At 37.0% G+C, this 16,902-nt stretch overlaps 1 protein-coding gene across 7 annotated transcripts in view; it reads right to left on the bottom strand.

The window, feature by feature from the left end:
* EPS15 (epidermal growth factor receptor pathway substrate 15) overlaps positions 1-16,902 on the bottom strand; it is a 139,915-nt gene that overhangs the window by 103,391 nt on the left and 19,622 nt on the right. For all 7 annotated transcript variants that reach the window (XM_055585934.1, XM_055585938.1, XM_055585937.1 and 4 more), the window contains exons 2-4: positions 5,382-5,423; positions 1,993-2,082; positions 903-950 (exon numbers count right to left, since the gene is read on the bottom strand). In XM_055585934.1, the coding sequence (XP_055441909.1) occupies positions 903-950; positions 1,993-2,082; positions 5,382-5,423 (180 nt within the window). The remainder of the gene's footprint in view (positions 1-902; positions 951-1,992; positions 2,083-5,381; positions 5,424-16,902) is intronic.

Below are 16,902 nucleotides of genomic sequence, written 5' to 3'. Positions count from 1 at the left end.
AGTGCTCAGCCAATGTATCAGCATGTAGCAAGCTTTGAATTTAATCCTGTAGAACTCTGAAATCTATCTCCAACAAGTGAAACTTTAAAGTACTCTAATGGTGTCTAATACCCACAACCACTTTCACATAGCTCTGGCCCAAGACTGACTTCTGGCCTGTAAACCATTTTTTGGTTTATATGTTAGCAATAAAATCTAGACCAGAATATACCATACTTAGATTTGATTAGCCAAGAGCTTCCCTTCAAACATACAAGGCAATACCATCTTAACACATAAATAATAAAAGCCACTTTTATTTATAACCCTGAACACATAAGAAACTTAGTAAGATACAAAGAGCAAAGTCTCCCTGAATAAGAAAAATAAATCCCATGTTATTATTTGAATGTATCCGCCAAAATCCATATATTGAAAGCTAAACTCCCCAAAACAATGGCAGAGCCTCTGGGAAGTACTTAGACCATTAGGATAGGGCCCTTATAAATGGGCCTAGTGCTTTACAAAAGAGGGTTTAAAGAAATAACTAGCACATTCTGCCATGTAAGGATAAAGAAAAAGTCTGCAATCTAGAAGAAAGTTCTCACTAGAATCATGCTGGCAATTTATCTCAGACTTCCAGCCTCCAGAACTGTGAGCAATAAATTTTTGCTGTTTGTGGTATTTTGCTATAACAGCCCAAACTGACACTCCAGGAGAACGAACATCACCAAACTCTAATCTTTGGGAATTAGGTACTTTAATGTCTAGTGATTGAAAGTATTTTCCTTATTATAACACTTGTCCTTGCAAAACCCTAATTTTGCAAAAATGAATTTTTAGTTTAAAAATACAAAAAAACTGCTGGCTATTTTTTATTCTGAATCACTCAAAAATTGCTCATGTCAGTCTCTGAATCTTACTTGTTTGTTCAGGATACCTTTCCCATCTGTGTCAGCTAAATCCCAGATCTGAAATTTAGAAGAAAAGAAAAGTGTCAATCTATATTTAAAACAAAAATCATCTTACAGATAAATAAAATTCATGCAATTGACAACCTCATGCTCTTTGGTAGTCAGATTTAAGAACTGTAGAATTAAAAGCAGAAAGAAACTTTGACGATCACTTAGTGTTGCTGCTACTGCTGCTAAGTCACTACAGTCGTGTCCGACCCTGTGTGACCCCATAGACAGAAGCCCACCAGGCTCCCCTGTCCCTGGGATTCTCCAGGCAAGAACACTGGAGTGGGTTGCCATTTCCTTCTCCATCACTTAGTGTAACCCTACACAAAGATATTAAGGTCCAATGAGGTTAAGTGACTTACTCATAAACATCCAAGACATCAGGGAAAAGAAATGAAGCCCAGGTTCTAACTTTCAGTCCAATGACTTTTTTATTAACCCAGGTTCTAAGTCCAATGCTCTTTCTACTAGAATATGCTACCTTGATTTTAGATCCTTATTAAGATGATATTCTTTCTTATGGGTAAGCTGAAATAGTTAATGTTTATTTGTGAATAATTAAATTATTAACAATTATTTTTCAGGGTTGAATACATATCAATATCATACATAAGGATTTATAAGGACATCAAGCCAAGAGAGGGACTTTCCACCTCTTTCTGCTCTTTCCTAAGCCTCTCATCTCCTACTCTATTTACCACAAATTTAACACATTTAAGAGACAGTTCTAATAGAGGAAGCAGGGAAACAGCCAATTCTGAGTGGGTGGCAAGGTTCCCAGTCTGCACTGTTTCTCCCCACAACACTCAAATGTACTATTACTTCCTCATTTCATTCTACTAAAAAGTAATTTGTTTTCTAAAAATCTGAAAAACACCATATTTTCCAAGAGGATAAATCACTACACCAGAAATTCCCTCCATTGGATTACTGTAACTGCTTTCATGACTCAGTTTTAAGTTTCTCGAGATGTCTTTTGAATTTTATCCAATTTATCTACACTAATAAATATTCATTATATCTAGTTATGGATACAATGAACAAATACTACCTTTCCAAGTACCAGGTCTGGAAGTCCTGATTTTTTTAGGAATACAGCAGCATCAGAAGCCAATACCCTTCCAGTATTGCCCGTATCAACCTGAAAAAATATAAACCATAAGCTGACAAAAAACATAAAGACAAAATTATGATTATTTACCTGCATTCCTCCCTATGATTTGAGAAGTGAGTTTTTAAAAAAGAGAGCAGGAATCCTCTCACTAACAAAGGCCATGTAATACTCAGTTCAGTTCAGTTCAGTCACTCAGTTGTGTCTGACTCTTTGAGACCCCATGGACTGCAGCACGCCAGGCCTCCCTGTCCATCACCAACCCCCGCAGTTTACTCAAACTCATGTCCATTGAGTCAGTGATGCCATCCAACCATTTCAACCTCTGTCATCCCCTTCCTTCCACTTTCAATCTTTCCCAGCATCAGGGTCCTTTCAAATGAGTCAGTTCTTCGCATCAGGTGTAATATTCGCATCAGGTATAATGTAATATTGGAGACCCATATGAGAAGAGTACCATCTAGAGAGCACTGTCTGTCTACAATGTGTTTTTTATCATGTCCATTACACAAATGATAAAACTGTAGCTTGGGGAATTCCCTGGCGAACCAGTGGCTAGGACTTGGCACTTTCATTTCTGGGGCCTGGGTTCAATGCCTGGTCAGGGAACAAAAAAACCCTGAAGCTCAGAAGATGTAGAACAAATTAGTGGAGTCATAATATTAACATATATTTTCTAATTCCAAGTCTTCTATAGGTGCCATTTAAATTCCAATAAACTTGAATGGCAATACAGGAAAAGAGCAATAATTTCTGGAGAGGTCTTCTGATAAATGTGAATAGCTGCACAGTTATCTGGTGGTTTTTTTTTTTTTTAATATCTTTAAATAATTAACTTCTGCTTTTATACTTACTCTTAAGAAACTGCAACACTTTTTAAAAAATCAAAGCAATATCAGTACTAAAACTAGCAGTGATTCTATTATAAACTTTATGTAACATTTAAAAAACTGCTAAGTTCCTAAAGTACATTAAGGGAAACACATCATTTTAACTGATGGGGACTTTCCTTTAAGACAGAATGAGGTCACCAAGAACAGAAAAACAGTTCAAAAAAAAAAAAAAAAAACGACTCTCACTTCTGTAGAGATTTCCTAAAGTTCTATTTGTAAAAAATGAAAAGTAAATTTTAAAACATCATGGGAAGAGTAACATGATACTAGGATATTTGTGAGCTGGCTGCTTTTCCACTTTAGTTAAAAGATTAAGTTTACTAAAACATATACAAAGCATTCCAGACAGACCAAACCCGGCAAAGAAGCAAAAGAGAAATCCTTTCTTTCAAGTGCTAGAACATGGGATAAATCAGGCACTCAGCAAACAGAAAAGAATTGCCCAATCCACATTTTGGGTAACAAAGAAGAACAAAAAAGGTTAGGAAATCAGCCTCTAGAATTCTCCACAACTCCTTTTCTTTGCCTACTCTCTGACAAGGGTTGGAGAAGAAACATCTCTCTCCCCAGATAGCCCAAAAACAGAGGCACTGAGGGGAAACACTGATCAAACTCTGAAGAAAATACTTATGCATTTCCAGTAAACATTTTTACTATCTTCCATTCTTTTGGCTACTATAATAATTAAACATAGCCATTCAGTCTTTGTCATCTACAGCCAGTTTATGTCTGCCTAAAGGCTCTGCCATAAGCTACAGGGCACCTCTTCAACAAAGGAAGAGTCTCAGAGCCTCATGGAAAGAACAATACCACATACTCTGAACTATTAACACTTTAAAACATAGACTTTTGGGTAAAGACTTCTAGGCTGACATCACTTAGACAACTTTCAGACTATACTGATAGACCAAGTCAAAATTCCAGGACTCTGCATACTGGAAGCAGATATATCTCATGAAAGCAAACTCCTAACCCAAGATGCAGGAGAACACAAATTAATTACACAGAGCTGAATGAAGTGTTATGGAAAACTCAATTATGATTTTTTACATGCAATACTGCTGGTATTATTTTTACTATTCTATTTTCTAATGGTTACGTGGAAAAGCCCTTTCTTAGTAAATTATCCCTCAATTTAGCAGGTGCTGCTTTGGTAATCTGAATGAAATACTTTTCAATGGTATCTGATTCGCACTGACCCTTCAGAAATCAAAAACCTTTAATGAATGTCCTTATCTTTTATGGCCCTATAGTTATAAGCTAAATAATAATTTGTTCTCCTTTTTATCAGGATATAGTTGAGTAAACCAATGGTACAAAAGGAAGGCCATACTTGAAATGATTCTCTTTCATTCAGATAGAACAAGACGCTATTAAGCATCAGGGACTGACTTTACGTAGAGCCAAAGTCTACCAGGCCGCCACAAGAAGACCAGCCTGCTACATGGTTTGTAAGATCCCAAGTGTCTCAAGCACTAAAGCAAGGTTACTCAGAAGGCCAGGAACCTTAGCAGATATGGGAAATCCCAAGATGAGGTAAATTTACATGCACTGCATGTGAAATATTTGGATCTTAATCTCAAAATAGAAGAATATAACAAAGGCTTTAAGCAGAAACTTATTACCTGACCTTAGAAGTTGTTAAATAGTAAGTATACAGCTTTAGGCTTGCAAGTCACACAAGAAGACCTATAGTGGTTCATTAAAACTTGCTGCAATTATGTAGACAATAGGATCAAATATAATGAGATCAGCCTTTTCAGTAATCATGATCAGAAGGTGAAGAAATTATAAAGAAAAATGATTTGATATTTGGAAATGGGCAAATAATACTGTCTATGCTTTCAGAAGATTATCTGATCTATGGTTTGCACCTTAGACTTCTATGAACTAAGCTTTTTATTTTATACTCTGCAGGGGCAGAGGTTAAATTATATAAAACTGATAGCAATGCAAATGATTCCTATCCATACCAATGAAATTAATTTTCTCTGATGGACAATATAAATCTCTGTAACTCATATTCCCATTTTTACATCTCAGTGGTTCTCTCAATAATTAATGAGTTGAAGAAAAATCTTTGATACATGTTCATTTTATATTTATATGAGTGCTAGGGCTTCAACTTGATGAAAATTAAACTTTAAAACGTCTTTAAAATAACATAAAAGTCATGTCTAAATAACTTATAAATTAATTCGGATGTTTGTATCTGGATGAATATATCTAATGCTACATGGATTTTTAAGATAGATATTTAAGACAAGTGTTTGGGCTTAATTATCTTTCCTTAATTTTCTGAAAACTTGTTAAACACATTAATCAAAGCAGGAGATTAAAGCACAAGAAAATGAAAACAAGAAATGTCAAATTTATTCAGCAGGCTGAATACAATCAGGAGTTGAAAGTATATTCTATAAGAAACAATCATCTTACCTGTCTATAGTATTTTTCATAAAGAGGATTTCCACTTGACAACTAAAATAAATAAATAATTAGAAATTAAATGCTATTCAATGACTTGTATTAATATAATTACATTCATTCAACAGATACATGAAATAAAGATAAATACAATTAATATATCTATGATTTCAAAAAATTCAATTTTGTTTCTTTTGGGCGGAAGGAAGAGTAAATAAAGGCAGCCATGTAGATTACCAAGAATTAGGTAGACAAGAAACAAAACAGGAATTTTAAAACTGTTTTTGATATCAGAACTCTTTTCCTCTTGTAAAATTTTACTCAGAAACTCAATATTTAACAAATTATGGTGAAATGATTTGGTTAAAGAGCAACTGAGAAGCCCAAAACCTTAAGAGTTCATCCTCTACCCAAGTCCCCAAAGTACCGATGAACACAAAAAAGCACTTCAATAAAGTAATCAAGTGAATATACAAACTAATGAACAAAAAAATATTAATATTAGATCTGAAGTGCTTGTAGGCAGGGAGTGGTGTTCAATTCACATGTATGTGTGGCTCACTCAGTGATGTCCAACTCTTTGCAACTCCATGGACTGTGCCCACCATGCTCCTCCGTCCATGGAATTTTCCAGGCAAGAATACTGGAGTGGATTGCCATTTCCTCCTCCAGGGGATCTTCCCAACCCAGGGATGGAACCTACGTCTTTTGTACTGGCAGGCAGATTCTTTACCACTGCACCACCTGGGAAGTCCATTCAATTCATAATACAGTCTAAACGGTTCCTTGGTCAGCTGATGGACAGATATATTATCTCATCTGAAAGGCAGCTGAGGAGTATCAATATTTGAAGGCTCAGGTTCACTTGTACATGAATGTGTTTAAGAGTGTTCTGGAATTGGGAAGGAAATACAGGAAGGTTTCATGAGGGTGACACCAGTGCAGAAATCTGAGGTATAGGGGAACAGGGGAGACGGTGATTCTACACAAAGGGATAAATGCAATCAACAGAAATCTCAGTTACATTTGTCGAGACTACTAAGGAGTTCTAAATGGTGATAAGGATTAGAGATAAGATTATAAGGGGTCCCCAACCACATTCTGGTCCTTGGCCTATTACAACCTAGGCTGCACAGTAGGTGGTGAGGGGCAGGCAAGGGGGCAAAATTTCATCTGTATTTATAATCACTCTAGTAGCAGGAAAATAAGCTCAAGGGTGCTTCTAATTCAGCGTTATGGTGAGATGTATTATTACTTTATTATATAACACAATGTAATAATAATAAAGTTCACAGTAAATATAATGTACTTGAATCATCCCGAAACTGTCCCCCTCCACCCAACTCCCCAGTCCATGGAAAAATTGTCTTCCATGAAACTGGTCCCTGCTGCCAAAAAGGTTAGGGACCGCTGTTACAGAAGACAAGTGATGAAGGGCTTCACCTCCCATGGTAAAAGTAAAGAAAATAACGATGGAAAAGAGGACACGCTCAAGCACCTAATACTAGTTAACACTAATTAACTAAGTGATTATTTGTATGTGAAGAGGGAAAGTAGGATGGCATGCAGAAGGTTACTTAGGACAAAATTGTAATGGCCCTGTAGAGGACCTAAACACCGGCAATGGTGAAAAAGAAGGGCTTGGTTTGAAGAAAAAGTTTTTAAGACAGATTTGACAGGATTTATTAAGCAGATGAAGAGACAGGAGAGAAGCTTAGAAGAAATACAAAGATAAACAGAGGAAAAGATATTCAAGCATCAAAGTTGGGCCTATAGTCTTAACGGGCACAAAACTAGATTAAGACCAACATGTACTCAGTGCCCATTCTGAGAACACATTATACTAAGTGCTTTATAAATACTACCACACTTAATCCTTGTGAGTCATATATTATCTTCCCAGTAAGTAAATAAAGAAACGTTGTGTGAAAGTTAGTTTTACTTGTCAATTTGGTGAGGCAAGAGTACCCCATTGTTTGGTCAAATACCAGTCTACATGTTACTGTAAAGGTATTTTTTTTAGATGTGATTAACATTTAAAGCCATAAAGCAGATTATCCTCTGAAATGTGGGGAGGTCTCATCCAAGCAGTTGAAAGTCCTAAGAGAGAAGACTGATCTCCCCAAAGGAAGAAGTAATTCTGCCTTGAGATCACCTTCAGACTCAACTGCAACATCAACTCTCCCCTCAGTCTCCAAGAGGCCCTGCAGATTTAGGACTTGCCAGCCTCCACAAAGACATGAGTCAATTCTTTAAAATTAACTGGTCAGTGTGAGTGTCTGTCCTACTAGTTCTGTTTCTCTGAGAACCCTAACACACCAAGTTTCAGAGAGGTTACTTGTCCAAGCTTTTAAATGGCAGAGCCTGGACTTAAATGCAGATCTGTCCTACTCTAAGTTCCATACTCTTTCACATTACCAAGCTGTTTCTCAAATGCCCTGGTTTGCTCAGGACAGTACAATCTCTTGTCTCAACATCCCATGTGGTTTACCACCTGTCTCAGGGTTTTCACTTCCTTGAATGAAGTATTTTTCATTAATCACTACATTAAAATAAACCAAGATGAATTTAGAACACCTCTACTGTATTCATCTATTTTCTGGCCAAGCTAACAGTGTGTAAGTGTTCTAACCACTTGAACAAGTGATGAAATCATAAAAAGGACCAGTGATAATTCCACCTTTCCCCTGACTCTTTAGAGATAAAACATAACACCTTTCCAGGGACACCATACAGAAGACAGTGAAAAGTATCCTCAGACACAAGCAACCATGGACAGCTAACTCTTTACATCCTTTTGAGACAGTAGAAGAAATATTTGATGCTGGTGCTCCTGCTGACACAGTCGGTACAGTGAGATGTGCAATGACCTGCAACATGCACCAGGCCACTAGCCAGCAAAGTAAGTGAGAAACTACAGGTGAGGTGCAAATGAAGTATGTGTGAGGAGACAACAGTCTCAAACCTCGAGGTGGTTTTGTCATTTGTTGTATGGTATAATTCTAGAACTGTTTATTTTGTTGCTTGACAATCTTTATTATCACCCGATAAATCCTTTTAAGAACAATGAGCTAAAGAGAAGAAATTATATGTTTAATACAAAATTACGTACTAAAATTTCTCTAGAAAATGGATAGATAATTTGGATAAAACTTCTGAGGCTACTTCAATTTATCATGGCACTCTAGTGGCATCAGTATTAATGAGTTAGCTGCAAATGCCAAAACTTACAAATGTTTACATATATCCACAGTTAAAATTTTAAGGATAAAAATGGTATTGAAAACAAAACAAAAATATACTTAAACATGGAAATACGTGTTCCCTACTTGCAACCTGTCATCAGATTTTAAAGGCTGGAATCTTTCAAAGACTGACTTTATAAACCCAACCTAAGTGTCTCACTACTGAATCTTTTTGAAGCCAAGTCCTCTAATGATTGGTTGCATATTGTTCAAAATCAGTGGGAAATCTTAATCAAAGACTAAAGTTCAATGAAAAAAGATAAAAAAAAAAATTCAGCTATTGAAGCTTTTAGAAAATACCAATTATTAGAAAGAAAATTTGCCAAGGCACTGAAACATCCCTCAAAAGCAATATTAAGTACCAAACAAATTGAATGAGTTCAAACAGAACATGAGATTTAATTAAAGTAATGAATTCTAGAAGTTCCATCAAAAGTCTTCCTATTTTTAACTATATAAATTTATATTCTGTACTGGAATGAAATGAAATAGGAGAGTACGATTTTATAGCATCTAAATTTAAAGAAACATGTAGAATAATGATTACATATCTGTTTGTAACAACATATTAGAGACAGATACGTCTAAGAAGCTGGCAAAATATATGACTATTACCCAGAATAACTATCCTGTTTTTGTTTCTAAATATTCTCATAATCAGTGTCAGTTCAGTTCAGACACTGAGTCATGTCCAACTCTTTGTGACCCCACGGACTGCAGCACGCCAGGCTTCCCTGTCCATCACCAACTCCAGGAGTTTGCTCAAACTCATGGCCATCGAGTTGGTGATACCATCCAACCATCTCATCCTCTGTCCTCTCCTTCTCCTCCTGCCTTCAATCTTGCCCAGCATCAGGGTCTTGAGTCAGTTCTTCACATCAGGTGGCCAAGGTATTGGAGTTTCAGCTTCAGCATCAGTTCTTCCAATGACTATTCAGAACTGATTTCCTTTAGGATGGACTGGTTGGATCTCCTTGCAGTCCAAGGGACTCTCAAGAGTCTTCTCCAACCCCACAGTTCAAAAGCATCAATTCTTCAGAACTCAGCTTTCTTTATGGTCCAACTCTCATAGCCATACATGACTACTGAAAAAACCATAGCTTTGACCTTTGTCTGCAAGGTAATGTCTCTGCTTTTTAATATGCTGTCTAGGTTGGTCATAGCTTTTCTTCCAAGGAGCAAGCATCTTTTAATTTCATGGCTGCAGTCACCACCTGCAGTGATTTTGGAGCCCCGAAAAATAAAGTCTGTCACTGTTTCCATTGTTTCCCCAACTATTTGCCATGAAGTGATGGGACTGAATGCCATGATCTTAGTTTTTTGAATGTTAAGTTCTAAGCCAACTTTTTCACTCTCCTCTTTCACTTTCATCAAAAGGCTCTTTAGTTCTTCTTTGCTTTCTGCCATAAGGGTGGTGTCATCTGTGTATCTGAGTAAAGACTTTATTTTGTTGTACTATAAAACAAGTATTTTATAAACTTTTATTTTTGAAAACAGAACTATTTTACTGATCTATATTACACTTCAGTATAATAAAAATAAAATTTTTTTTTGATGGCAAAAAAATTTTTTTTAAACTTTAAATACTTGTAATGTCCCTTTCATTCTCAAACATGTCCCAGTATGAAAAAAAAAATTATATATTCACCATGCTAAGTCACTTTACTCACGTCCAACTCTGTGCGACCCCATAGACAACAGCCCACCAGGCTCCCCCGTCCCTGGGATTCTCCAGGCAAGAACACTGGAGTGGGTTGCCATTTCCTCCTCCAATGCAGCAAAGTGAAAAGTGAAAGTGAAGTCGCTCAGTCGTGTCCAACTCTTCGCGACCCCATGGACTGCAGCCCACCAGGCTCCTCCGTCCATGGGATTTTCCAGGCAAGAGTACTACTCCCAAAGAAATGTATAAAGACTCTGCTAAAGAAAACAGCTTCATTGGTTACTACATAAATACATTTGAGAAGGTGTTAGCTCAGTAAGTGATTAAGTACATCCTGTGCTGATCAACTATACTAATACAATACAGCTAAGTGAGAATGGAAAAAAGTCATCCAAATTGCCAATTCACTCATCAAGTAAGATGATCAAAGAGTGTGGTGCATCTTGGTAAAATTGTCTTTTTTTTGTTTTACTGAAATATGATTTTAGATTTTAAAAAAATCACATAGATACAACACACATAATGAATGCATAGAGAAAATCTTGAAAGGCATAGCTAAACTGGTAACAGTGATGATCTCTGGATAATGGAATTACAAATGATTTTTACATTCCTCTTTATACTACTCTGTGTTCTCTGAAAATATTTTTTATAATAAGCACTTCCCTAATTTTATAGAACAAAACAATTTGGGAGGAGGGTTCAGGATGGGGAACACATGTATACCTGTGGCGGATTCATTTTGATATTTGGCAAAACTAATACAGTTATGTAAAGTTTAAAAATAAAATAAAATTAAAAAAAAAACAATTAAGATATTTTTAGCTTAGGAAAAAATGTAAAATCCAAAAATGTGCCATCAGTATGCAAAATTATATATGAATACTTAGTAACTAAATTAATTTCTAAAAGAAAACTTCTAAACTAAAGTTATCAAAAGTCAAAACCTTACTTAAAATTTCTAATATTATTATAATTTGAAGCAATTATTTATTCATTGGCTAGGTCATAAACACGTATCATTTTTCACAAAGTAAAATATTCATAAATATATGAAGAATCCCTTCTAAACAGTCAACTTTATTACTACTCTGAAAAAAATCTTAAGTGCTTGAAAATAAGACATTAGGAAGCCAACAAAATGTTATTAAAAAAAAAAAAGAAACAACCCTCACATAGGCTTAAATTCAAAGCCCATTCCACTACTTCTTAGGTAGATCATGACCAATTTATTTCCTCTTTGAAAAGCCTGCCCACTTATCTGTAAAATGCTAATAATATCTACTCTTCATAGGTTTCCAATTAAACTAATTGAATTAAAAAGAGATGGCTAACTGTTCCCTAATATCCTTTACTGTTTTCTTTCTTTAATAATAATACCCCTAAACCTTACTCGAACATGCGGACACCTACCAAAACGTACATTTCTCATCTTTTGCAATCTCGGTTTCTCTCAATGAAATGTGAAAGGAAATAACGTGCCCAGCTCTCAGGTTGTGCACCTACAGGGAAGGAGAATGTCTTCTACCTCCCAGTTGTTTCTTCCAGCTGTCCAGAAGGTAGATATGGCTGTGAAACGTGGAGGATCTACCCAGACTGTGAGATGGAAAACATGGTTGAAAATACAAGAGCAATAGAGAAAAAGTCTCTATGTCTCTGACACTATCATGAAGCTGCCACATCAGCCCTCTATTACTTATCTTACTTAGACAGTCACTTGAGAGAGGTAAATTCTCTCCTGTTTAAGCCACTGAGATTTTGGCTTGAACCAATATCCTAACTAATGCAACGAAAACCAAAAAAAGGGGAGGTGGCTGCTATTTTTATTAAGGAAAAAAACAAATAAATTTTACTAAGAAAAAAGTTGTTACAAAACTGTTATATCATCCTAAGGTCTGGTAGGTTGTATTAAAATTGTCATTTATTCTCCTCTTATAAGAATATTCACTGCAAATGGTGATTGCAGGCATGAAATTAAAAGACACTTACTCCTTGGAAGGAAAATTATGACCAACCTAGACAGCATATTAAAAAGCAGAGACATTACTTTGCCAACAAAGTTCCGTCTAGTCAAGGCTATGGTTTTTCCAGTGGTCATGTATGGATGTGAGAGTTGGACTGTGAAGAAAGCTGAGTGCTGAAGAATTGATGCTTTTGAACTGTGGTGTTGGAGAAGACTCTTGAGAGTCCCTTGGACTGCAAGGAGATCCAACCAGTCCATCCTAAAGGAGGTCAGTCCTGGGTGTTCATTGGAAGGACTGATGCTGAAGTGAAACTCCAGTACTTTGGCCACCTCATGCGAAGAGCTGACTCATTGGAAAAGACCCTGATGCTGGGAGGGATTGGGGACAGGAGGAAGGGGATGATGGAGGATGAGATGGCTGGATGGCATCACCAACTCAATGGACATGGGTTTGGGTGGACTCCGGGAGTTGGTGATGGACAGGGAGGCCTGGCATGCTGCAGTTCATGGGGTCGAAAGAGTCGGACACGACTGAGTAACTGAACTGAACAAGAATATTAACAGCCCTGCCTGTTGCCATGTGACTTACAGTGCCTCTCTGTGAGTACCCTACTATTGGCTTGGCCATGTGACTTACTCTGGCCAATGAAATATGAGGAAGTTCCAGTTCCAGGTGGAAGTTTTAAGGGCTATTGTGTGTTTCCCCCAGCTCTTGCTCTTTTCTGTCTGCCAAGAGAATAGTAAGTCATAAACAGGGGGTGCTCCTTCGGCCTGGATCCTGAAATGAAAAAGAATCATGGAATAGTACCATAGCTGACTACTGGGGAACCTGTAACCTTCCAATTTGTTGTTGCTGTTCAGTCGCTCAGTCATATTTGACTCTTTGCGACCCCATGGACTGCAGCACGCCAGGCCTCCCTGTCCTTTACCATCTCCCAGAGCTTGTTCAAACTCATGTCCATTGAACTGGTGATGCCATCCAACCATCTCATCCTCTGTCCTCTCCTTCTCCTCCTTGCCTTCAATCCTTCCCAGCATCAGGGTCTTTTCCAATGAGTCCGTTCTTCACATCAGGTGGCCAAAGGATTAGAGCTTTGCATCAGCTTCAGCATCAGTCCTTCTAATGAATATTCAGGATTGATTTCCTTTAGGATGGACTGGTTGGATCTCCTTGCAGTCCAAGGGACTCTCAAGAGTCTTCTCCAACACCACAGTTCAAAAGCATCAATTCTTCGGTGCTCAGCAGTTCAACTCTGACATCCATACATGACTGCTGGAAAAACCATAGCTTTGACTATATGGACATCTGCAGGCAAAGTACCACTCAAAATCTTTTTATTTTTATTCTCTATAAAAAAAGTAATGATTAACAATTTAGTACTCGTGAACATTTTCTAAAAGTGTGATAAAGAACATGATTTTCTGGGTAACTTGCCATGCAAGTATATTTGACATATTAACACAAAAAATTTCAGTTATTTTTAATTCAGCCATCTAATTAATACTCCATTTTCAAGAGATCTGAGGAACCAGAAGGAGAACTAACCCCTTTCAACTACTCCACCACGACCACCACCACCACCCCTCAAATAATGGAACAGCTACTTCTACAACCAAAGTACCAAATTAACACAACCAGAAGAGCGTGTGCTTTTACACACCTATGTTCACATGTGACCGACTCGCAGGGAAGGAGACTAAAACCTTCTGAAGGCTCATGATGTCTTTTTAAACAGACTTCTGCATTTCACAATATAAAGGAAAACAGGCTGGAAACAAACAGCAAAAGGAAGAGGACAAGAATAAAAAAATAAACAGCGATAGTGATCAACAGCAATCCAAACTGACAAAGGAAATAGCGATCAGAAGCTGTCTGAAGAGTCAAAAGCAAGTCAGTAAAAAAGAAATTTAAAAGGAGCTGGGTATAGAGGGTGGAGGGAAGCAAGTTATCTGAGCAGTCCTCACTTTAGAGCTGGTGGGGAGGGGCCCAAGAAAACACAAGCAGCCATCCGAGCAGTTCCCTTAGAGAATATACAGTATAAACCCTCAACTCTGTTATTTGTAACTCATTTAATAATTTAATAAACATGGACTGGAGACCTTTTAGAGACAGAACAATAGGTTTAGGTACTGGGGTTACAAAAATTATATAGGGCCTCTCTGCCCTTGAAATTGCTTATATTCTAATAAAATTTGCAATGCTCTCTTCTGCAAACATCTCATGTTTGTTCCATAACAAATCATTATAAATTGACGAGTCAGCTAGCAAAGACCTAGGAACACTCTAAGAAGAGTATTCTAAAAAAAGTTTTCAAAATCTGAATCTAAGAATACATCTGCATTGGAGATTATCAGAAATAAACGATTACAGGGACTTTAAGTAGACAAAAGAATTTCAAAAGAGAGTACAGCTATATACTACTGAAAGATTATACTATATACTATATACTACTGAAGGATTATAAAAGAGACCATACCAGCAACTCAAACCAGTAATGGAGTAGCTTTTGTAAAATCCAATTCAACCTGACCAAAAAATCTGGGTGGCAGAGTGACAAAGAATGAATACAAAGACCAGTTTTGGGTCTGTCATCAGAAGACAGTGAGTCCTACATATGCCATTCTAGCCAGCCCCAAATAAACAGAAATCACTGTGAGAGGCATTATCTTTAAGCATGAATGATATGTGGATTTATAAAAATTCAAATAAGGAACAAGTAAAACAAAATAATCACTTTCTGCACTTGTACAACACTTTACCTTCTACAAAGGACATTCACAGCCTCATCTCTCATGTCCTTTTTCTACACATCTGGGCAACCAGATGATCACATCAATCCCCCTGGTTCAAATACTATACTTAAGTTGGTGAATATCCTACCTCTAGTTCTAACCTCGTCTCTGAACTCTAAACTTATATACCACCTACTTTATATCTCCACTTGGACGTCTCCCAAACATCTAACAGAACTTGTGTATTTTTTTTTTCTCCAAGAGTCTATTCCTCTCCTACCACCAACCACTGATGCACAAGCCAAATAATCTGTCAGCATGTTCCTCATTCTCAATTTTACAATCTATCATATGCAAATACTATCAACTCTAATTCCAAAACATACGTTGAACTCATCCACCTCTCTCCTTACTGCAGTTCATATCTCATCTTGACTATTAGAACATTTAATCCATCCTCTCTGCTTTTATTATCCATTTCTCTTCACACAGATTGCAGAGTGTATGTAAATATAAATAAGAACATAACATTCTTCTGTTTAAATCCCTCAATGGCTTCTCATTTGAGGAAAAATTAAATCTAAACTCCCTGACAGGGCTTTGAGTCCCTGCATGATTCAGCTTCTGCTCACCTCTCCAGATACACTTAGGGCCACTAACTTTACTGATATTTCAGTTCTTCTAAAAGAGCAAGCTCTGTCTCAACTCAGTCTTTCCACATGTCATTCTCTTTGTTCCTGAAAACATAGGTGGTGTCTTCAATTTCTTTAGGACTCAGCTTAAATGTTACCCACTCAGAGTCCTTTACAGATCATCATAAAATAGGCCCTTTTTAAAATTTTCTACTTCAGCTTTGTTTCCTTCAGAGACCTGTTACATATTGTTTTTATTTTGTCTGTTTTCTCATTATTGTTGCCCTCACTATAATATTTATTCCATGAGAGTAGAAAATCACATCTTATTCACCATCAAATCCACAATACCTACATATGAAAGCCCTCAAAAAATATGAAGTTTATGAGCTGAATAAATGATTATTAGTGAAATTCCTTCTTGCAGTACATTCTCAAATACTGCTGGGAATATAAATTATTTCACATTTATTCATAATCTAATACTTGCCAAAGATTGAGACAGGCATCATGATGAATTACAGTCCTTGCTCTCAAGGGCTTTACTAATCTAGTACAGAAAGAAAAAAGTAAGCAAGTCCCTTTTTCCTCAACTTCTGAGAATGTTCTCTCTACCTCCCTACATAAAATAACAGCTGGTCCTCTCCTGAAGAGAAAAGTCAGCCTTTTCTCAGAATGCTACCTCCAACCCCCTGCTCTAATGGAAACCATCTCTTACTCCCTTGAAGCCCTCTCAAATGGCTGCTGTTCAGTTTTAACTTCCTATCTCAGGTTCCAGAAATGGGATTAAAACCCTCTGCTTCCCTGTGAAGCCTGTCCACATTGTCTTTGTTTTTAAAACAAAGACCAAATAAAACTCTGCTCTCTTGAGATGTTTACTTTTCAGCAAAATTACTATCTCTCCTGTTATATTTTAACCTCCTGGCTTCCTCTACCTCACTCACCTGAGGCTATGGCACATGACTCATTGTATTCTTCTCCACCCTAAACCTCCATCAACTGGATGACTTCACCATAGACTTGGATAACCCATCCAACAACCTGGATTTTTACTTCCTTGATGCCCTTAACACCAACGATCTCTTCAAAACAGAGTTTTACAAAGTACCACCAATGTGGATATATTATGGCCCAGTCATCCTGTTACTCCCATAGTAACCTCACTCCTGGCTCTTCTACCTTTATCCAAACTGCTCTATATCCCAAACCACTATTTCAAGCATTTTGTTCTCCAACCATAACCTTCTCTTTCAAGTGATCTTCCTTTGACCTTTATAAGACTTCTTATCCATGGACCCTT

Source organism: Bubalus kerabau, chromosome 6 (assembly GCF_029407905.1).
Source record: "Bubalus kerabau isolate K-KA32 ecotype Philippines breed swamp buffalo chromosome 6, PCC_UOA_SB_1v2, whole genome shotgun sequence".
Classification (NCBI taxonomy): Eukaryota; Metazoa; Chordata; class Mammalia; order Artiodactyla; family Bovidae; genus Bubalus; species Bubalus kerabau.
This window is presented reverse-complemented; position numbering and strand designations above follow the sequence as displayed.